The 21,589-nt window shown below is 33.3% G+C and overlaps 4 protein-coding genes, 1 long non-coding RNA gene and 1 other non-coding gene across 9 annotated transcripts; 1 reads left to right on the forward strand and 5 right to left on the reverse strand.

Annotated features, from left to right (window-relative positions):
- Window positions 1–2,278: 2,278 nt before the first annotated feature.
- On the forward strand, window positions 2,279–9,057 carry LOC124928154 (sucrose nonfermenting 4-like protein). The gene is made up of 14 exons (XM_047468682.1): window positions 2,279–2,552; window positions 2,623–3,204; window positions 3,351–3,438; window positions 4,475–4,639; window positions 4,962–5,069; window positions 5,142–5,201; window positions 5,645–5,734; window positions 6,671–6,805; window positions 6,914–7,058; window positions 7,132–7,305; window positions 8,072–8,135; window positions 8,241–8,310; window positions 8,407–8,524; window positions 8,633–9,057. Exons 2-14 carry the CDS (start codon window positions 3,080–3,082, stop codon window positions 8,725–8,727), a joined length of 1,437 nt encoding a protein of 478 aa, XP_047324638.1. The 5' UTR covers window positions 2,279–2,552; window positions 2,623–3,079; the 3' UTR covers window positions 8,728–9,057.
- Window positions 9,058–9,113: 56 nt separating this feature from the next.
- Window positions 9,114–11,375, reverse strand: LOC124928153 (pentatricopeptide repeat-containing protein At5g39980, chloroplastic). Its single transcript, XM_047468681.1, has one exon. It carries the CDS (start codon window positions 11,189–11,191, stop codon window positions 9,152–9,154), a length of 2,040 nt encoding a protein of 679 aa, XP_047324637.1. The 5' UTR covers window positions 11,192–11,375; the 3' UTR covers window positions 9,114–9,151.
- A 1,095-nt stretch (window positions 11,376–12,470) lies between these two features.
- On the reverse strand, window positions 12,471–14,801 carry LOC124927194 (putative UDP-glucuronate:xylan alpha-glucuronosyltransferase 5). Its single transcript, XM_047467564.1, has 3 exons — window positions 14,056–14,801; window positions 13,984–14,012; window positions 12,471–13,446 (listed from the first exon to the last, which is right to left on the reverse strand). Exons 1-3 carry the CDS (start codon window positions 14,591–14,593, stop codon window positions 12,520–12,522), a joined length of 1,494 nt encoding a protein of 497 aa, XP_047323520.1. The 5' UTR covers window positions 14,594–14,801; the 3' UTR covers window positions 12,471–12,519.
- Window positions 14,802–15,803: 1,002 nt separating this feature from the next.
- Window positions 15,804–17,567, reverse strand: LOC124927816. 2 transcript variants are annotated; one of them, XR_007098434.1, is made up of 3 exons: window positions 17,298–17,567; window positions 16,694–16,742; window positions 15,804–16,345 (listed from the first exon to the last, which is right to left on the reverse strand). It is a non-coding gene; the product is annotated as an uncharacterized LOC124927816 (long non-coding RNA). The 2 variants fall into 2 exon arrangements; XR_007098435.1 differs by having other exon boundaries at window positions 16,662–16,742.
- Window positions 17,416–17,518, reverse strand: LOC124928318. The gene has a single exon (XR_007098524.1). It is a non-coding gene; the product is annotated as a U6 spliceosomal RNA (small nuclear RNA).
- A 743-nt stretch (window positions 17,568–18,310) lies between the features above and the next one.
- LOC124927235 (probable sphingolipid transporter spinster homolog 2) lies at window positions 18,311–21,559 on the reverse strand. 3 transcript variants are annotated; one of them, XM_047467620.1, is made up of 3 exons: window positions 20,622–21,559; window positions 18,903–18,981; window positions 18,311–18,638 (listed from the first exon to the last, which is right to left on the reverse strand). In XM_047467620.1, exons 1-3 carry the CDS (start codon window positions 20,796–20,798, stop codon window positions 18,538–18,540), a joined length of 357 nt encoding a protein of 118 aa, XP_047323576.1. In that variant the 5' UTR covers window positions 20,799–21,559; the 3' UTR covers window positions 18,311–18,537. The 3 variants fall into 3 exon arrangements, with proteins under 3 accessions (XP_047323576.1, XP_047323575.1, XP_047323577.1); XM_047467619.1 differs by having other exon boundaries at window positions 18,311–18,659; XM_047467621.1 differs by lacking the exon at window positions 20,622–21,559 and adding an exon at window positions 19,639–20,369 and having other exon boundaries at window positions 18,311–18,659.
- Between the last annotated feature and the right edge of the window lie 30 nt (window positions 21,560–21,589).

Raw genomic sequence — 21,589 nt, forward strand, 5'->3', positions numbered from 1 at the left:
TAAACAAAACTTTGTCAAGATAGATTATTATAGTTTTGTGAAACTCTTAACATAAGAAGACCTAACATATATATGGTACTAGATAACTTTGTAGGAGAAGTTCATTCTTCATTATGTCATATTTATGAAAAAAATATGTGACTGTAGTGGTTGAGACGTGTTTAACATTAGATTTGGGGCTCTCTTATGGCATTGTTTTCTAGGCTATGAGATTATATTGAAAAATGTTACATAATGATATTGTTGAGTCTCGTTTACAATGGATTTCATAATGTTTTTGGATAATCATTTGAAAACTCATTATTTTTTGTGCAGTTTATGGGAAATTCGGTTCTCAGCTTGAGAACTAAAAAGGATCGTGAAAAGTACTTTGAAAGAATTGACAATTTAAAGTATACGAGTTGTTTTACAATGATTGAACTTCATCATGGTAATCTCATCTTCTTCTCTTGGCTATCTATTTTGATATTAATGTTGTTAGAAGAACACTGTTTTGGTTGAAGGTTCAAGTGTTCAAAGCCTTCAAACTACAGCTCGGTTTGATTCACTCACAGACGAATTCATAATCGACACACCCAACGGCTAAGTAACCAAATGGTAGATTTGAAATGCCGCTCTTCACGGGAAATTCACTTCAATATTCGCAAGGCTGTTAATACCAACTTACCGATCTGAATAGAAATACACAACTCCGGATACAAAATCGACCTCAACATAGTAGATATATATTTCAGTTTTCAAACATTATAAATTGTATATAAACCAAACATTATAAATGATTTTAACAACTTTTTCATATGAAATGTTTAAAAAAACATTCATAAACATTAAATAACTCAATGATCTTGGCAAATTCAAAACATGACAATTTTTTTTTAATGTTTTTCAAAATAGATTGGCCTTAAAGAATTGAGATTAATACATAATTGTACAAATATGAAGTTTGTATTGAGTGGTATTTAGTAACAAAAGTCTTGAAGTAAAAAAAGTATCACATTAATTTATCATCAACTTGAGAGAAAAGTTAAGCTAATTTCCTAGACAAATTTTCTTTAAACTATATTAACAAGGACAAATTACCTAAATATAACTTTGATCGCATATTTTTTTTAGCCTTTATATTATTTTTTAAAATAAATAATCTCTCAAACTTTAAGAAGGGTCACCAATAATTCTTCTTTTTCATTTTTTCATTACTTTTAAAAGTTCTAATTAAATATTATATATATATATAAAACGATCAACTACTACCTATTATGTATTCACCTACTTTTATTTTTTAAATTATTTTTTAAAAATATATATTATATAAAATTATATATATAATTAATAATTATATATATAAATATAAAAATTAATAATTAAATATAATATATATAAATTATTCATATTATATAAATTATTTTTAATTTTTTTTTTTTATAGATATAGATCAAAATAAATAATATATATATATATTATCTATATATATAAGATATTTAATAATTATATAAATATAAAAATTAATAATAAAAAAATATAATATTATATATGAAAGAGATTTAATAATTATATATATATAAATATAAATGGTTAAAGATAATATATAAAATAATATATTAAGTTTAATCCGTTATGTTAAAAAAAAAAAAATTAATGAGAGAGTCAAGAAGAGTGATTTTCCTAAAAATTGAATAACCAATTTATTTTAAGAAATAATTTAAGGACTAAAAGTAAACTATTGAAATAATTAAAGAGTCACACAATAATTTGCCCAAATAATAATAATTAAGTTGACATTAAATATTTTAAGATTTGAAAGATATTCTTTAACATTATTTTTTAAACTTTGTTATTTTATTTATCTCTACTTTCAAAAAGACTTTTTTAAAATACATACTCTTATATGTCAAATCCAAATACATGATTGTATAAAAAAAAGTTATACTTAACAATAATATTTAGTTTGTTTAATTATATATTCAAGGATAATTAATAAATAGGATACAACAAGCTTAATGATTTTAAAATAGAGATATTTATATTATATAGTTTAGTTAATAATGTTTGAAAATATAATATTGAACCTCTCATATTTAATTATGTGAAAGGAATATTTAGGGAATTTAATCATTATCAATTTATTGTTAGGAAGTTATATATATATATTTAATTATTTTTATTTAAATAATTGTTTTAAATTAATCTATTCTTATTAGATGATAGATGGATTGATTAATGAAGAAAAATATTAATTTTATTAAAAGCATAGTTTATTTTGTACAGACCCTAAATTTTACTGCAATGGTTAACGCGCACTCACTCTTCCCCCATCTGATTCGCCACTCAGCGAGATTTGCAGGCTTAGAAGGTCCAAAAATGTCGACACTCTTCAAGATTAATTATGACAATTAAGAAAACGCTCTCTTCTCTCCAAAAAGTTCTTTCTCTGTCTGTCTGGGAATTCAGGTGAATTATACATTTGATTTTCGACTTCTTCCCACAAGAAGTTTCAGAATCTCATGTTTCTGGCTCAGATTTGATTGAGAACGCGTAAGTTCCGTTCGAATCAGGTATACAATTTGCTGCAGTTCTAAAAAGTAGTAAACTTGTTGGAATTCTCTTCTGATTCTGGTATGACAGCTTGAAATGTTTGAGAGAGACGTTTACAGAGAGAAGCCATTGCAATAGCGAAGATTCACTAGTGGGTTTTTTTGCTTCAATCCCCTCCCCTTCTCTCTTAGGGAAACTTGTTTATTGGAGCTTGAAGGAAGTTCTATTGGGATAAGATTACTGTCTCTGATGCTCGATTCAAGTTTCTGATTCTCTGCATGTGTAAATCTTGAGGGGTCCTCTACCATTTCGTGGAGGATCCCAGAAATTGCATATTCTTGGGTAGTGCATTTTCCAAGTGTATCAAGTGTTGTACAATCCTACACTGTGTGTTGACTTTATACTGTGGCCCTGTGGGATAATATAATACCTGAAGTCGAGGATCATATTGGGCTCTGTTGGTGCTGACCAGAGTTAGATTTATTAGTTGGTTTGGGGATTTACCGAAATTTTAGGCACTTGAGATTGAACTGTTGTTCTAGTGAAGATGTTTGCTTCTGCTTCAGATGCTCCTCATAATAGTAGTGGGGCGACCAGACAATTATTAATACCAACAAGATTTGTATGGCCTTATGGAGGCAGAAGGGTATTTCTAACTGGTTCTTTCACCAGGTAAGTGGTTGCAGTGATGCAGAGTTGGTATTTGTTTCTGTTGAAATTTTGCAATTAGCTTATAATTGGATTTCAGTTGTTTGTCTGTCTTTTTTGAACCATACTCCCTTTTACTTGAGAGGAGAATTATAGTCTTACATTTTCAGGTGGGTGGATCATATACCAATGTCTCCTGTAGAGGGCTGTCCTTCTGTCTTTCAGGTCGTTCGGAACTTAGCACACGGACATCATCAGGTAACTGATCTATTATTATACGCGCTGATGTACATGTATGTTTATCTGGTTTGAAAATCCTAGGGTCCATCAATAGGATATCTAACACCACTCTAACTTATCTGTTTATGCACCACATATGAATTAATAAAAACTTATCATGATCACTCTAATGTCATTTTATGCCCGTTTTGAGAAAATTGGTTGGTTGGTTGGTTCACATTATAGAGGTGTCTTTTTGTAGTATATACATTAGTTTCCTTAAAAAGAAAAGAACACGAAAATCAATTGAAAAGTAGAAAAAAAGAAGAAAGAAGTCAATGGATCTGTTTCATGTTAATTCTCTGTGTTCCTCTATAATGTTAACTACCAAAGTACCATGTTACTGAGGAGTTTAATCTCATGTGCATCTATCATCTTACATCTTCATCATTAGTGATCGTATATGTTTGTGATGTCATTAGCAGCCTTGTGCAAAACATTGCTTACAAATGTCTTGGCATCATATGGAATGGTAGATTTCATCCCATTTAGTTCCAATTTGGAAACACTTTTTGTATGTAGATCCGGATTCATATGAGAAGTTGTAAATAAATATTTGGAAACACTTTTTTTTTTCTCTCAAAGTATTTCATCTGTATGTGGATCCATAAGAGATCATGTTTGGAAATAGAAATTAGTTAAATTAAAAAATTTATGGGTGGCTTTTCATCTTGATTCGAATCCAGACCGAGATCTAGAATGTGTTTCCATGTAGGCCCTATGTATAGCCACGCCATTTCACAAACTATTGCTGATGCCTCTCACATAATTATTCAAAGATTTTTTTCTTGGATCCTATGGAATCTTTTTATGGGTTTGCAATTAATAACAATCATGATAATTTTATCTGAAGGATGTCGATCGATATGGTTTATCGCTTTAGAATGTTAACAATGGTTATGGATACTTTTATCAAGAAGAGTTAAAGGAAAGTTCCACAATATGACATTTACAAAATCTGGTTCTCTTGGTTTTCAGACTGAATTTTGGATATTTCATTTATATTTGCTTGCAGTATAAATTTTTCGTGGATGGAGAATGGCGCCATGATGAGCATCAACCTTTTGAAAGTGGAAATTATGGTGTTGTTAACACTATCTTCTTAGGTATGGAGCTTGAAACAAGTCCTACACCTAACAGATCTAATATGGAAGTGGATGTTGATACAGTTGTTCAATTGGTAAGTTTTTTGTTTCAGTAACCTACTCAATTAGTTTGGAATATTTTAGAACCTAAAATCTGCTGGCATATGTGGAATTTTGTTACCAGAGACTGCTACCTGGTCTCTGTAGTTTCATGATTAACTATACATTACTGCTTCCAATAAAAATTGTTGAGATGTCTAGGTGAAATTTCTGTACTGATTACCTGGACTTTAAAATGTTTTTTGTAACTTGGGGGTGGGGGTTTGTGGGAGTGTGCGGCAATTGGTAGTGGAACGAGAAAAATGTGCTATCAATAGTATGCTTTGTTATTTTTCTGAAACAACTCTGTCTTTCCAGAATGATGCCCCTAAGCTATCAGTGAGTGACATTGAGATTTCTCGCCATCGTATATCTGCATTTCTATCTACACATACAACATATGAGTTGCTTCCAGAATCGGGCAAGGTTTGACAACTTAACCAGTTAGTCTTTTCTGTCATTTTTTCCTGCATTGGTTGATATCATCTACTATTGCAGGTCATTGTTTTGGATGTGAGTCTACCTGTGAAACAAGCATTTCATATCCTTTATGAACAGGTAAACCGTGTATATATACCTATTTGGTATGGATGTGTATGAGAACCTAAATTTGAAATTTAGATATGGGTACTACATATGATATGGACATATTGAACATATATTCTTTGAGCTCAATGCCAACTAGGCCCATTATCTTACTTGCATTAAAGCTTTCTTTGTTGCTACTTAATATTGGATGTTGCATGTGTCATTAGAATCTTTACTGACTTGCTTAAAAAAATGCACTTGAACTACTGTTCCTTTTTCAGTATTAGTGAGGTGATTTTACTTTTACATTATGTTGGCATGTCCTTCTCAGAGATAAGTCAATGTACAGTTGCTCTTCTCCAAGTTCCTAGGGTGTACTCGTTTTTCTTTTATTTATTTATTTTGTCAAATGTTAATTGCACATTATATCTTGAATACTTCTTGAAACCACCATGTATGGTTAATAATTTCAGGGTATTTCCATGGCCCCTCTATGGGATGTTTTCAAGGGTCAGTTTGTTGGAGTTCTTAGTGCATCTGACTTCATTTTAATTCTACAAGAGGTATTATTCCTTTCTGTTAAGGCACTGTTTTATCAACAATTCACAAAAAGTTGTTTTCTTTGTTGGTCCATTTTCTTATCCATAAATTCATACCTTTTTTGGATGCCACTAATGACCAATGAGAAAGAAGTGATTTTCCGCTTGTTATTACAAAGGATGGTTGTTCTTCTATAATATTTACTGAGACAAAGTCAAGGTAATTTATTAATACACGATAAAATTTATTGTTTGAAGTGATTGTGTATCTAGGAGACTTCATATTCAGTTTTATGAGTTGATTTTAAACATTTTGTCTATTAACCATGCGTGGGGACCCAGGGTGTTGGGTGGTAGAGGAAGCAAGGCATATCTTTGGTGTTAATATGTTGATTTTCTATTGGAAATATCCATCTTTCTTTGCCTGCTACAACGTGATCTAAGTCTTGGATTTATGGTGTGATTTTTCCTTCAGGAGTCCTTTGATCTTACAATATTTCTGCATGATTGATTCCTTAGATAAATGAATTTAAGACAATATATGTATTTATTACATCTAATGGTATTTGCTTCTATTTTTGGTGCAATAAACACAATTAGGATTGTAAAAAGTAGTGATTGATGCTAATGGACTATTTCCATTCATTATTAAGTGAAGAATCGGAAAAAAAAATCCCTGCACTATGAAGAACATAACATTCATTTTCGTTCTTATTCATTGATCCCTTCAATTTGTTCTAGTGGATAATCTATGCTTTAACTCTCAATGTCATCCCTGTTTTCTGGGATTATGCATTTCCTTGTTGGCCGACTTCATCTTATTCGTTTTCATGGATTTTTTATGTCATTTTCTTTTGGACTAAGGTTAAATTTAAAGAAGCTTTGTTTTCTAAATCCTTCAGATAGAATATCTGGATGATGTACCATCTTAAATTTTGATCCTTTTTGTAATATCTCTAGCTCGGACATCATGGATCAAATTTGACAGAGGAAGAACTTGAAACGCATACTATATCAGCTTGGAAAGATGGAAAAATATATCTTAACCGGCAATTTGATGGTATCAGCAGACCATCTCCAAGAGGTCTTGTACATGTGAGTGAACCCTGCTCACTGTATTCCTCACCTAAACCTGTGAAGGTTTCTTTCAACTAAAACATGTTTCAAGTGCTTGTTTCTTAAATCAACTTTTACTTAATACAGGCCGGTCCTTATGATTCTCTAAGAGACGTTGCTTTGAAAATTCTGCAAAATAAAGTTGCCACAGTTCCCATTATCCACTCTTCTTCACCAGATGGCTCAAGTCCACAGCTTCTACATCTTTCTACTCTCTCGGGAATTTTGAAATGTAAGCATTAAGCAGTATAGGTGCAGTTTACTTTAGGTAGTGATCTGTCAATCAAACTTGGTTCTGTATTCAGGCATTTGCAGGTACTTCAGACATTCATCTAGCTCTTTGCCAATTCTTCAACAGCCAATCTCTTCACTTCCCATATGTACATGGGTCCCAAAAATTGGGGAATCTGGTGGCCGGCCATTTGCTATGTTAAGACCGAATGCTTCTCTTGGGGCTGCTTTATCTTTATTAGTTCAAGGTGATCTCTTCTTTCATAGTGACATTTTCTATATTAAACTGTAATGTTTTTTTAATAACATTGTCCTTTTCTAACTTTTATTTTATATATAATGTATTTGGATGCTATTACCCTTGTGTTTGAAAAATAATACGGTTGCCAAAAATTGTGATCCTTTATATAGAGAATATGCTACATGCAGTCATGAATCAGACGATTTATCTTCGGAAATGCTAGAAATCCCCTGATAACTAAATTGGAATCATGTTATTCTCACTCGTGAATATATAAAAGTAAAAAGTATTGAGAAATCTTGAGTAAAAAAGGGTAAGTGTTTCACATACACAACAGACTTGCTGAAAGATCTTTTTTGCCTCTCTTTCTTGTGTTGTATGGAAATTTGGATTAGATATGGGTATCATATGTAGATAAACATATCTAACCCGAGAACTGACCTCGTTTCAGATGTGGTACATCTGTTTCAGAAGTTAGTTGAATGTCTTATTTAATCTTTGTCTATATTCTAAGAACAATTTTCCCCAAAGGCCCGATGTCTTCTTTTGTCTCTCAGAATTTATGTCTCCTAAACAAACATGTTTTGTTTACAAGCTGCCGTGTTATTGTGGATTTGTCTGTGAGGATCCTTTCTTAGCCACTTATGAAATGAAAGTCATACATAATGTCCATTTTGAGAGTTTCTTTGTTACACCTTATAGTCATAAGGTATGATAATAAATGTTTGAATTCTGAAGAACTTTTATTTTAATTTCCTTAAATTTGGTTGCAGCTGAAGTTAGCTCGATACCTATAGTGGATGAGAATGACTCCTTACTCGATATTTATTGTCGAAGGTAATATTCAACTTGTTGAATAATGTGCTAATGATACTTGGGAAGAGTTTCTATATGAATTTCTTGTACTTAGAGATGCCATTTTTGTTGTTGTTTTTGTGATAGTGATATTACAGCTCTGGCGAAAAATAGAGCTTATGCTCAAATTCGTCTTGACGAAATGAGTATTAATCAGGTACACTCTATTACCCATTTCTGGAATTCTTGACATATACCAAGAGCCTTTTTTAAAACCAAATAACTAATATGTAATTTGGCTTGTTAATTGAAGGCATTGCAACTGGGACAAGATGCAAGTTTACCTAATGGTTATTTTGGAGGGCAGAGATGTCATATGTGTTTGAGATCCGATCCATTACACAAAGTGATAGAAAGGCTTGCAAATCCTGGTATAATAAATGAAAACAATCCATCTTCATCATTTTTTAAAATTTTATTTTGCCTTGCTTTGATCATATTTTCTTCATTTTGGATAACAAAAATTTCACACGTTTCAGGCGTGCAAAGACTCGTGGTTGTGGAAGCGGGAAGCAAACGCATTGAAGGCATTGTCTCACTAAGTGATGTTTTCAAGTTCCTGCTCCTCGGATAGAGGTTAACTGAAATCAACCTTCTTTGTGAGGACTGTTTTAATTGTTTGTTCTTCTTCACCTTTCCAAAGACCCCCATCATTCCATTCCGAATCCTAGTGTTAGGAAAAATCTGTAAATTTGGGAACACGGTTTTCATTTGTTATTGTGCGTTTTTTTAACCACCATATCATCTATGCCAATGCTCTTCTAGGTATGGCCGCCCATGGCTTTTGTCTAATTGCTGCGGTGGCTGGCCATGCCCATGGAAGATGTAAGGCTGTTCATGACTCACATTTACTCAACTATTTACCTTTATCATTTTTTAGTCACAATCACTTTTATTTCGGATATTGGAAGTTTTTATTTTCATTTAAGTTATGCGAAACAATCTCAATCTCCGTTCATTAACAATAACAAAAGGAAGACTGTTATTTGAAAATGTAATCAAATGTTGCTGTAGTTCAAACGATTAACGATTCTAGAAGCATCATTTAGTCTATTATTTCTCTCATAAATACTAGCAACAACAAGATGCAATTCCCTCTTGTTAATACTGGGATTCAATTCAAGACTCTTGTATAGATTTTCAACCTTACCAAAATCCCGTCTCATTCCATAAAGACTAAGCATCTGGAAATGAACCTCGTCCTGAAAAACACAACCCTCTTCCTCCATCTTTTCGTAAATCTCCTCCGCCTTCCCAAACTCCCGCACCATTCCACAAGCATTCAAAACCATCGCAACCGTTTTTGAATCAGGGAAATACCCCGATTTTCTCATCTTCTCGAAAACCTCAACCGCATTCCCGTGTTTCTTATTCCTTGAGTACAATTCAATCATACAATAGAAGACTGATATATCCTTAATCTCGTTGGAATCGTAAGCCTGCCTGAAAACCCAAGTCGCCTCGTCTACTCTTCCAGCTCTAGCCAGAATCCTAACTGCAGTCTCCCGAGGCATACTACTATCGGGCGATTTAACGTCGTGAAGAAGACGTTTGGCATGACCTATCAAACCGGCTCTCTCGTAAGCTATAATCATTGTCTGGTAAAGAACTTGATCGATCTCCACCCCCGACGATCTCAGTTTCTGAAACATCATCGCTGCTTTGTCCAATTTCCCGGCCTTGCTCCATATCGAGATTATCGTCGAGTAAGTAATGGCGTTCGGTTGTATTCCTCGGGTCTGCATTTCTTTGATTAGGTTGTTCGCTTTCTCGTGCTCGAGTGATTTCCCGTATATCTTGATCATCGTGTTGTAGGTTATAACATTTTGTAATATGTCCTTCGTCTGCATTAGTCTAAAGAGATGTATGGCTTCTCCGAAAAGCTCGGCTTCACCATAGACCTTCAAGAGCGTGTTGTAACTCACAACGTTCGGTTCAATTCTCATCTTTCTCATGCTCCAGAACAGTTCGTCGGATTGTTTCGCCATATCGAGCTGCCCGTAGACGTCGATCATTATATTACATGTGGTAAGATCGAGAGGGCATTTCGCCTCGATCATATCGGAGAAGACTGATAATCCCTCGAAGAAGTATTGATTCTCGACGTATACGCTCAAGAGTGTAGAGTAGGTCACGGTATCAGGTTCAACTCCAGCGGATTTCATCTCGTCGATTAACGATCTTGCTTCCCGGAAAAGCTTGGCCTTACCGTAGACGTTGATCATTGAATTGTAGGCAACTAGGTCAGGTGTGATACCGGATCGTTTCAATCGGGAGAAGATTGATATTGCTTTGGAGTAATCACAAAGTTTACGAGATAATTCGATCAGATTACTATACAGTACAAGATCGCCAGGGACGTTTTCCTGTTCCATCATCTGAAGATAGGAGAGAGCATCATCAAACATAGCTTCTTTCCCGAAATGAGTGATGAGCATTGAATATGTATACCTATCGGGAGAAAGTGCTTTCTGGCGCATTTCTTCAAACAGGCCGCGTGCAACCGGCCATTGTTTTGAACGAAGGACGTTGCGCAAGACGACGTTGTAAGCGAAGACGGAAGGAGTGTACATAGCTTGTTCATTGATCCAATCTAGCAATGCGAGCGACCTTTGCCAGTCAGATTCACGTGAAAGAAGACCTACCATAAATCGAATCGAAAGTTGCCGGTCTTTATAAGGTGACATTATAGCGAACAGTTGGCGTTCATCTGTGGTCTGACTAATTGAGTTTAGCAATTCTTCCATGTCGACGCTGTGATCCAAATGTTGTACCTGGTGTCTCCGGCGGTAGATTTGTTGTGTCGTTCCTGATGAGATTGCATTGTTAGATGAGGTTTCTTTTCTCCAGACATCTTTCCATGAAGAAGAAGAAGATGAATGTGGCATTGCCATAAGTACATAATGTTTTGCTTGAATCCTCCTTGGAGAGGAATACTGAATTGGACGTATGTTGATGTGTAGATAATTAGTGGATGGTATACTACTACTATTAAGATGGCCATAAATGGTGGTGAAGGAGAAGGAGAACGTCTCCATGTCTAGGTCCAGGAGGTCTGAACAACAATTGTATACCTGTTGATTGTAAATGATTTCATATGTTGCTAAGGCTGCCTGCCTGCGAGATTTCAAATTTCAACGAGCCTCTAATGGGTGATTTCTTCGTCTAGCCGACTCTAATCTAAAAGCCAGAGCCAGACAAACCAGGGTTCCAAAATATACGTCTCAACTCAAACTCATCCACGAGGAGGAAGAAACAAATTTCTTTTTTCTATTATTTAAATTCATTTCAATTAAATGTTTAAATTAATAATTAATAAATTTATTTTAATCATCATCAGATTTGAACCAATAAATTGCATGGTTTAACAAATAATTAAATTATTATTCTATTATCTTATTTTATTTATTTAATAAGTTAATATAATTTTTTAAAACACATAATTAAATATGTTTTCTAATTCTGAATAAGATTTTAATGAAGCAGTTTGTATTTACCATTTTCGTCTTGTTTTTATTTTGATTTTTTTTGTTACCATTCCTATCATTGGTTTCAAAAAATTCACATAAACACCGTTAAAATAAATATATTTTTTATATAAATAATTTTTTTAATATAATATATTTAATAATATATTAAAAGTTTATATTAGTGTAAAGAAATAAACTTAAAACTCTTATAAAATATAATGAATAAATAAATATATTAATGATTTTATATATTTAATTGTGTTCGAGGTGAAATTGGGACGGGGATATAAATATCATACACACCCCATCCCCGATCAATTACCGATCAAATCGAAAAAACCCGCTCCAAACGAAATAATTCAATTCAATTACCGCAAAACAGATTCAAATTGACATCCTTATGCTTCTGAATATATAATATCCTTAAAGATATTTATTTAATTTTTTATATTGTTCTTTAAAAATATATGATATAATAGTATTCCACATCTTTATAAAAAATTAATTAGACTAGAATCACTAAAGTTGTAAGTGTAACATATAAATAATAATAATAAATGTAATTATAGTATATGTCAATAAAATGTAAATTTTTTTTTTAAAGGACATAATGAAAACCAATAATTATCAAGTCTATATTTTAAATTCCAATATTTATAAATGGCTAACTATAATAATTAAATATCAAAATTAATTTTATTTAATCTTCGAAGAAATTACACAATTACAAATTTACAGTTCATTAATTAAATTCTCTAACCAAAACTCCATACTCATTGCTTGAACATAAAAACCACGAACCAATCATTCTCTTAACGAGTTATATCTATTTATAAAAAGAATTCTTTTTAGAATTCCATCCTCCTTAATAAAACTTGCAAAGTTCATCATCTTCATCATCGATCAGATGAGCTAAGAATCATCTTCTTCCTTCTCGGATCCTTGATTTGAATCTTCCAATGTCCATCACTGAAATTGGTATTAACCTTTGCCCTTTCTCTCCATTTCTTAAGCCTATCATCCGTCTCTTTATCAAGCCCACAATACGATTGCAATACACTCGGCATCGTCCTATAAACTTCCCACCATCTTCTATGAGCTTCATCACTAGCAAACATCCTTCTTCCTTCCATATCCCAATTACAATCATAATCCCTATAACACATCCAAGGTTTCCATCCCAAATAATGCAAAGCCGATACCCTTAAAGGTAACTTCTCATGAATCTCATCCCCCATTTCCAAAGGAAACGCCTTTAAAAAGTTCAATCTCGTAGGCCATCGATGCCACCAAACGATTATTTGATTCAAAAAACCCTGATCACCTCCGTTATAAGAACCCACCAAATCTTTAATCTCCATTAGTTTCTTGAACTTACAGATCGACGGCTCCACCAACATCACGCCGGAGTTGAAGATGTCGCGGCTGTTTCCCACGGCAGATAATTCAGGGTAATCGAAGAAACTGTCTAGGTTTTCGAGGACTAGGAAATCGGAATCGATGAAGATGATCTTGTCGTAATGTATGAGTTCCCAGATTCGGAGTTTGCTGTAATTCCATTCGTTGTAAGCGCCTTTCTCGGCGTGGGGAGATTTGATGCGTTGGATACGTTTGATCTTCCAACCGACTCGTCGGAGACCGAGGAGGGATACCGGAGAAATGGAATCGTCGGCTAGGAGGACTAGGTCTTTTGTTGAGTTACTTCGCCGGATACTATGGGCTAAGGCAATGGCGCCGCAAACGTAACTTTCCGATGAGTGGAGAACTGTCACGTACGCCTCTCTCCGGCGGTGGCCGCTACTTTCTAATCGTCGAGTTTTTTCATCATCGTCATCATCTGCGCGCAAAAATTAATTTAATTTAATATATATATAATTAATTTAAAAATTGATCATTATTGTTAGGTGTATATATGTGTGCGCATCCAATTACTTTGTCCTACACTAATTAATTAATTAGAACGTGACAGACATAAATTCTAATGAAAAATTAAATAATTATCTACTAGTTAATTATACAACTTAAGACCCAATTATTTATCAAGAGATATGATTAATTCTAAGCTAATTAATTTTTTTAATTTAAGAGAAACAGAGTTAGTACGATGTTACCGTCTGTATCCATTAAGGTAAGTAGACACCAAAAGAGAGAAAATGAGTAGTATCGAGTGGGACACAGACATTGTATGTACGAGTATCATCGAAATAACCGAGAAAATGACTTGTTATCACGTTAATGGCTAAAAAAATTGTGAATAAAGAGAGACCATAAAAATGAGAAAAAAATGTGAGTAAAAAGACAATTTCTTCATTTAAACTAGTTAAGTTAAGTTGAAATGAGAATAACTATGAATTGACCATTTTAAATAGAGAATAGAATATGAATCTTTCTATTTTGTGAATAAAAAAGAGTAAATATAAAATGAAAAAAACCTGATGTTTTTGAATTATAAGGAGGAGCAAGTTGACATGAACCAACAGGCATGGTAAGCTTCTCTTTCAATCTCCACAAGTCTGGCTTATAAACCCATACATCTCCTTCATGCCATAACAAATCTTCGCACCTAAAAATCTCCCACATGGCTCCTCCGCCGCCGCCGCAACTCCCAACGAACACCGCATAAACGTCCTTCCTCCTCTGTTTCTGATCCTGCCAACCATTCCTCACCATCAAATCCGCTACAATAAGATTAAGTTGCAGTCTAAACACGTCCTTTACTTCCGCACCATCCTCGACATCACTTCCTCCTCCGCCGCCGCAGGGGACTCTGGCGATAACTACGTCAAGGCCCGTCAGGTTCACTATTGACAGAGGAATCTCTGGACAAGAAGAGGTTTTGAAGGTTTCGTCTTCGTTTATCCACTCGGGGAAAAGGTCTTTCCATACGATTTTCTCGTTCACGCGATCGAATTGGACGTCGACTGTTTGGGTTAGAAGGCGGAGTTTGTCAGCTTCGTCGTCGTTCTCCATGTTGACGAAACCCAGGTTGATGTTTTGTTTATTGAGATCTTTAGCGATGACTTTGTACCAAGTTGGGTATTCGGGAGAATTAGCTGGAAAAGGAACTTGGAGCCTTTGGACGTGATAGTTGTAATGGATGGAATGTTTTGGGCGAGATTTGAAAATTAGGAAGAGAAAGGCTAGACTGAAAAACACGGCCAAAGACTTTAGCTTTGAAGAAGAATAAGACGAATAAGAATAAGATATTGGCTTCATACCCATCTTTCCGGCCGGTTGATCGATCGATCTATAATCAAACTTCTTTCAGAGTTCAAGTCTATATAAGTAGAAATCTACGACGTGCATGGCTGCACGTTCTCTCTATCTAATTAATTTTTTATTTGAAAACACTCAACAAACAAAAAATAAAACATCCTATCCACCAAGAGATGTCAAATTCATACACCCAAAACTATCCTAATTTGGGGAATTGAGATAAATTCTTATTAAAATTGATTTAAGTGAAGTATATGATAGAGAAGTTTTTTTTTTGTTTTTTTAAATTGGAGGTGAAATAGCATTACACTTTATAATCAATCCGTGACCTTTTACCTTTTGGTTTAATAAGTCAACTCTTATCACTAGACTACCTTGGTAGGGTATGATAGTGAAAGTTGTTCTAGCATTTCTAGAGGAATAAACCCGGGTCATAACAAATAAATAGGAGTATCGAGCATAGAAGGGAAAATTATGAACCCAACGAGTGTATGAAGATGAACATTTGCCTCTTTTTTACAATTAGATAAACAAATCGTAAATTAGATTGAGAAAAAAAAGTTAAAGAAACATGTCACATTCTTACCTAATCAAACAAAAAAAAAAAACATTTTCTTGTGATGGGCTTGAGCACATACCAGCCCTAAGATAAATCCCCAACTATTGAATAGTCTATGTAAATCTGTGTGAGTATTTGTTTAGTATTTTTCTAGTAAATTTCATCATAATCTTTACAATCTTTGGTTCATTTATGGATTTAAATGGGATAAACATAATTAAGCAATAAATTTCTATAAATTAAAGTAGGAAAGTGATCAAATTTCATTAGTGGAAAAGAGAAAGTTTGATAATTATATATGACCATAAGAAAGTTTTAATTATTACATATAAGTGGCTGAATAATACATATTAATGTGAAGGTTATATATATAAGGAAATCAAACAGAGCACAACATATGTAATCAATAAAACAAGATAAATTGTAATATATTATTATGATTGACTTTAAATTCAAGGAACAAAAAGAAAACGGAGAACTAATTAACATGGTGGCTGCCCTCATTCAAAATTCTCCTAATCATCAACAATTGTTTTATGTTGTGTTAATGAATGGTCGGTCAACAGAAGAAGAAGACTAAATCAAAGGTTGCAACCACATCTTCTAATTAATTAATTAATTAATGATCTCTGCAAATTAATTGAGTTTTTTTCATCACCTACAACTCTGATATTGGAAGAGCATATCCATGGCCATTCATCCACAACATATAGACAAATATCAATGAACTTGTGTCAATCATCTGCACACAAGCACAAAACCGATATTTCAAAGTGTTACTTCACAATAAAAGAAGACCCTATCAAATCCACCAACAAACAAGGAAATCGGAATGAACAGCCCAAATAAGAGAAGATCCAATTTTAGAAGAATGATGAAGAACTTGACAATATAAAGAAAAAGTGCAGGAAAACTGATGTAGCAATACTTTCTTCTGTCGCTGTAGCCTGTAGAATGCAAATTATTGAAGTTAAAACTGGATTTTGTATGATTTTATTTGAATGAATTCTACATCTTTTGATAGAAGATTCAGAAAAGAAAGTGGAGGGAGTCTCAAAAGTATGGGATCTGAAGTTAGTGAACTCTTATGTTAAATTTCAAAAACCCATTGACAGCTAAAAACAACAAACATTGCATGCACTAATAACTCCATTTAACACTCAATCTAAATACCCTCTTTTTCCCCTTGAAGCTAGTTTGAAACAACACGCAATTGACTAAACTGAACAGAACTAAATTTGACTAAACTTCAATATCAACAACCTTTCATCAACACACAATTCTCAACATCTTACAGAAAAGTTAGCTGCTGATCAATCCCACCCGAAACTTTTGTATTCCCACCTGAGGAAGAAGAAGAAATGAAATTAGGATTAACTTGTCCACATACAATTGCTATATATACATATATATATATAATGCATCAATCAAACACGGGAATGACCAAACAGCTAAAAACAACAAACATTTCTTGCACTTATATAACTCCATTTAGCACTCAATCTAATGACCCTCTTTTACCCCTTGAGGTCAGTTTGAAACAACACACAATTGACTGAACTGAACTGAACTGAAGTAGTATATATGACTAAACTTCAATATCAAACACATAATTGTCAACATCTTACAGAAAATATAGACATTAAAAACGAAGAAGAAGAGGAAGATTTCAACAAGTAAATCAAACTCAATGTAGGCTTGCTTCATGAACCCAAACAAACAAACAGGTGGTAGGCAACAACTCTTATCAAACATGCCCAGAATTGATATGTCAAAGGTTTAAGGAGATTGGAGACCCCATCAAATCAAACAACAAGATTCCAAGGAACAACCCTAATACGATTTCAGTACAAACTTAAACAACACATATATATATAAACAAAAGGTGCAGGAAGAAACCTGATGAATCAACTCTTTCTTGTTACAAGGTTCCGGTTCGACTGCCGCGAATCTTTCGCACCGCTGTAGATCGCAAATAGGTTTCCAGTCGCCGCAGCAAGGAGGGAGAAAGGCAAAAAAAAATTTGGACCATTTCTCGATTTGTGCGTGTCATCCTTGCGCAGGGGCCATGCTAATCTTCTCTGTATCGTTCCAATTTTATCGGATGTCCCCGAAGGGACGAACTCTACTCTTTTGTTATCATATAAGAAGACTGCATTATACTATGTGAAAAGCAATGTGGGAAAGAGGTCTACTAACTAGTTAGCTGCTCATTATTCTTTATTTATTATAACTCGTGTCCTTGGAGACTTAATGAATTAAAAAAGATATATGTTTATTTTATTGATTCTGTTGTAAAAACTAGTAACTTTAAATTGCATTTTGTAATTTATAAATTGTTAATTATGATAGTATTTATAAGGTATATTTCCGTTAACAATAATATAAATATCCTATTTGCATATTAAAATTTTCTAATTAAATCATAGCTATTTAAGCTTGAAAATAAGTATAAAATTTTGACTGATAGAGTACTTAGTGTATTATTTTCTAAAAAAAAAATTATGATTGGCGACAACATGTTTACCTATATAATTTTAATTTTGGTACGAAACAACAATATTAATGTTATCTAAGGACGTAAAAATTCTTCAAAGAAAAATAGTTAGGTAACTTTTTCATTTGCTTACGTTACGAATCACAACAAGATTTGATTGTTGAAACCATATAACTATGAACAGACTTGTTTAGTTATTTTTGGAATCATCAGTTTTATTTGATTTTTATGATCCGTCTCGATCATCCTTGCCCAAACAAATATGTGAATATCTATGGTTTAATATGCTATTAATTACATACAATACATATATGCATGATCTAGAGTGGATGGAAGAACAAATATATGCCAAAACTGCTCAAATGGTCCAAACATAACAAGAATAAGAAGAAAATCATTGTTATTTCATGGACCGATTGTTAAAGTGGAAATTAACTTCTAAAAGACCTGTCTGTCAAAATAAACTGAAAGTTACCAGCATTTTATTATTGAATACGTTTCCAAACAAAGTTTTATAATTTGAAATATCACTATATAATAATAATACATGGCTTGCTCCCAGAAAAGTAATAGATTATAACAATAATGTACAAATACTTGAAAACGCACATCACAACATGTAATTCCTGCAATGCCCGTCTATTATAGTTCCCCTGCTGTTTCGACTTTTTCAGCTTTCTCTTCAATCAAATGTGTTTTGATACACTTGTCAGTTATCTCATCTGGATCCTCCAACAATTTATCTGTCTTGTGAACATAGATCCCTGTTTAAGTACAATATCAACAGAAGAAACTAAGGCAGGCCAAAATTCTCTAATTAGCTCTACTTCTTGGTCAAAACTGTTAAAAATACTGAGCAAAAATTAAATGATTTTTCTAGTCTGAATATAATTGCTATTCATCATCATCGACATGTCTCAACTCCATATCATCAGAACTGAGAGAAGAATGATTGCTTATTGTAGTTACAGTTAAAGAGATGACGGAGTTAAGATAGTTTATTTTACCTAAGAACCATGTTGAGGCTGCCAGAAAAAGAACAGATGTTAAAATAAGAGCTGTGATCCTCCAGTTTTTAGTATAATCCTGCAGATTGATCCCCAAATCAGCTTCGTTATGTTTTTCAATCATGGGTAATGACAGATTGTAAATCATCAGCACACAAATTCATGCATTGGGTGAGAATGTTTCCATCTAATTAAAAAAACAAAAGACTGTGTTTGGTAAGTAAAGAAAATAAATTGGAAAGTGCTGATTTTGGACAACTTGTGACTGAAAACGGATGATGCTATATATAAGCAGTTCTTTGGACAGATCGTTGATTCAAGCTTATTTGGAAATTGCTATTTCGTCTCAATAACGATCCCATTGGAAATTGTTAAAAGCGAAACTGAGGTTTTCTTCTGATTGGTATAAGATATATTTTTTGGATCATGGTCCAGATATTTTTTAGATCATGATCAAGATTGTAGTGTAATTTTTTGTTTCCTTTGGTATAAAAAATCTTGATTCAGATTATTTTCTAGATTATTGATTTTTAAAAGAAGTGACAAATGTAGATTTTTTTGTATCACGGTTAAGATGGAAATTCATGATACCAAATAGGATGATGTAAAATAGACAATTTAAAGGTGTTCAAATAGGCCTAAATCAAAAGAGAAGTTATGAAACAAATGTCTTAGTTGCTATGAGATTTGAAAATCAATTTCATGGACAAAAGTGCTTAAACCCCATATAACATACCTGAAGAATCTCAATAACTGGTGAGGAAAGCACAAATCCGGATATTTGAATTGCAATGATGGACATAGCAAATTAGACACATTAATATCTCAAAATTACTGTCGAACTAAGCATTACCTCACTTGACAATGCAATGCAACTTGTATCAACTAGGCTAAGGACAAAACTTTATCTCGCCATAAAAAAGGATTATTATTTGTATGTGAAAATGTATTATTTACAAAAGTGTTCAACTAATTTATTTTATTTTGAGAAAAGTGTTCAACTAAATTGGAGAGCAAGAAAGGGTTATTTGGTGCAAACTAAAAGGGACAAAGAGATTATAATATGTTAACATCTTTTAGTTGTAATTTTTATTTTCAGGAGTGGAATCAGATTAAGCAGCAAAAAGATGCATCAGCGAGCAATCCATCATGAGGAATAAAAATGAGAATTAAGTTGGTCAACTCCCACTAGCCCGTATACAAGAAATGCAAATACAACCCAAGGTAATGAGAGGAAACCTACACAACAGGTCAAACATGCAAACAAACTAAAGAAGCAAACCTCCTCCAAAGGAAAAAAAAAACTCTGGTAGCCAAAAAAAACAGAGTAGACCACCCTGCAGAGCAGGCTTCTTCTTTTTCCAGATAAATCTTTAACTATTAACCTCCCATTTAAGAATTTAAGCCTATAACCACTATACAAAGAAGTCTTGTATTTAACAGGCTTCTTGATAAAAATACCAGCAAAAACACAACATTGTCATCCAAAGCGACATGCACATGACTACTAGAAGACAAGGAAATACCACAAAAGAAATGCATCAAGAAGAGTAGAAGCAAGCTGATCATACAGAGCGCTAAATTGTATGACATAGTTCAATTCAAATGAGTGAATCTCAGCCCAAGGAAATTAAAATCATATCATTGTTTATCAAAAGAAATAAAGGAAAAATAAATAATACTAATAATAATAATAATCCTAATAATAATAAAAATTACCTTAAAAGCATTGGAGATTGTGGAAGACATGAGATCAAGAACATAACCTCCAACTACAGTTCCAACCATCCCACAAACAACTTTAATCCCTCCAAAAACCATCTGAATCATTCTTCCAAAGAGAGAAGCAAGATAACCATTCATAATATTGCTTATAAGGGGGGGAGCCTTGTGCATTCTTTTCTCATAGTACTAGCTAATAAGCCAATTTTGATACAATTACACATCTCACATCAAACATGTATCTGAATGAATATATATGTTGCATCTAGAAATTCATTGACAAATTTTCAGATATATTTGATCTAGATGAAACCAGAAGTGTTTTTAAAATGAAATCAATTTATGCTCCTCTTCTTCAATATACAGATGAAACTGAGTTAATTACAATGGTATGAGATGCTTCTTTTTAAGTATCAAATAAAGTTAAGAATAGTCACCATTTTCATCCCAAGATCCACCAAGGAACTTCCTGAACAGCAGCAGCACCAAGAAACAAGAAAAGTGCAAGAGTATCAAACCCTCCTCCAACCCCAACCCCAACCGCCACACTAGAACCATGTAGATATTGGATATTGGTCCGAAGAAGAAGATGAAACATCCAGCACATGACAATGACGCATTCCTTATGAGCATCGATAATCTTCATTCTTTAATTCAACTTGATCGAAAATTTTGGCACTGTGAGGGCAATTGGAAACAAAAGATATGATTAAATGTTCATTTTCTGATTATCAGTGGACATGAATCATCTTCAACCGCTTTAAATTTACTCACTTTGTCTTAAGTTACTAGCTTTCTAGGGAATATGAATTGTTGCCTAAGAACATAGGTTAAGACCAAACCAGCTTTTATATATCATTTAACTGTTTCACCTCTTTGATAATTTTGCCAAGCTTTCTAATTAGAGATTTTGGACACCTATGATTACAGGTTTTTTTATTTAACATGGACATTTGAATAATGAC

This window comes from Impatiens glandulifera, chromosome 2, assembly GCF_907164915.1.
Source record: "Impatiens glandulifera chromosome 2, dImpGla2.1, whole genome shotgun sequence".
NCBI lineage: Eukaryota > Viridiplantae > Streptophyta > Magnoliopsida > Ericales > Balsaminaceae > Impatiens > Impatiens glandulifera.

Coding starts and splice junctions, on each gene's coding strand:
- LOC124928154 (XM_047468682.1), top strand. CDS start 3,080: ATGTTTGCTTCTGCTTCAGATGCTCCTCATAATAGTAGTGGGGCGACC. Junction 3,205..3,350: donor CTAACTGGTTCTTTCACCAG/GTAAGTGGTTGC, acceptor TTACATTTTCAG/GTGGGTGGATCATATACCAA. Junction 5,070..5,141: donor TGCTTCCAGAATCGGGCAAG/GTTTGACAACTT, acceptor CTACTATTGCAG/GTCATTGTTTTGGATGTGAG.
- LOC124928153 (XM_047468681.1), bottom strand. CDS start 11,191: ATGGAGACGTTCTCCTTCTCCTTCACCACCATTTATGGCCATCTTAAT.
- LOC124927194 (XM_047467564.1), bottom strand. CDS start 14,593: ATGGAGAACGACGACGAAGCTGACAAACTCCGCCTTCTAACCCAAACA. Junction 14,013..14,055: donor TTATAATTCAAAAACATCAG/GTTTTTTTCATT, acceptor TTCACAAAATAG/AAAGATTCATATTCTATTCT. Junction 13,447..13,983: donor TATTCTATTCTCTATTTAAA/ATGGTCAATTCA, acceptor GATGACGATGAT/GAAAAAACTCGACGATTAGA.
- LOC124927235 (XM_047467619.1), bottom strand. CDS start 20,798: ATGCACAAGGCTCCCCCCCTTATAAGCAATATTATGAATGGTTATCTT. Junction 18,982..20,621: donor CAATCTCCAATGCTTTTAAG/GTAATTTTTATT, acceptor ATCAATCTGCAG/GATTATACTAAAAACTGGAG. Junction 18,660..18,902: donor AGCCTCAACATGGTTCTTAG/GTAAAATAAACT, acceptor GTACTTAAACAG/GGATCTATGTTCACAAGACA.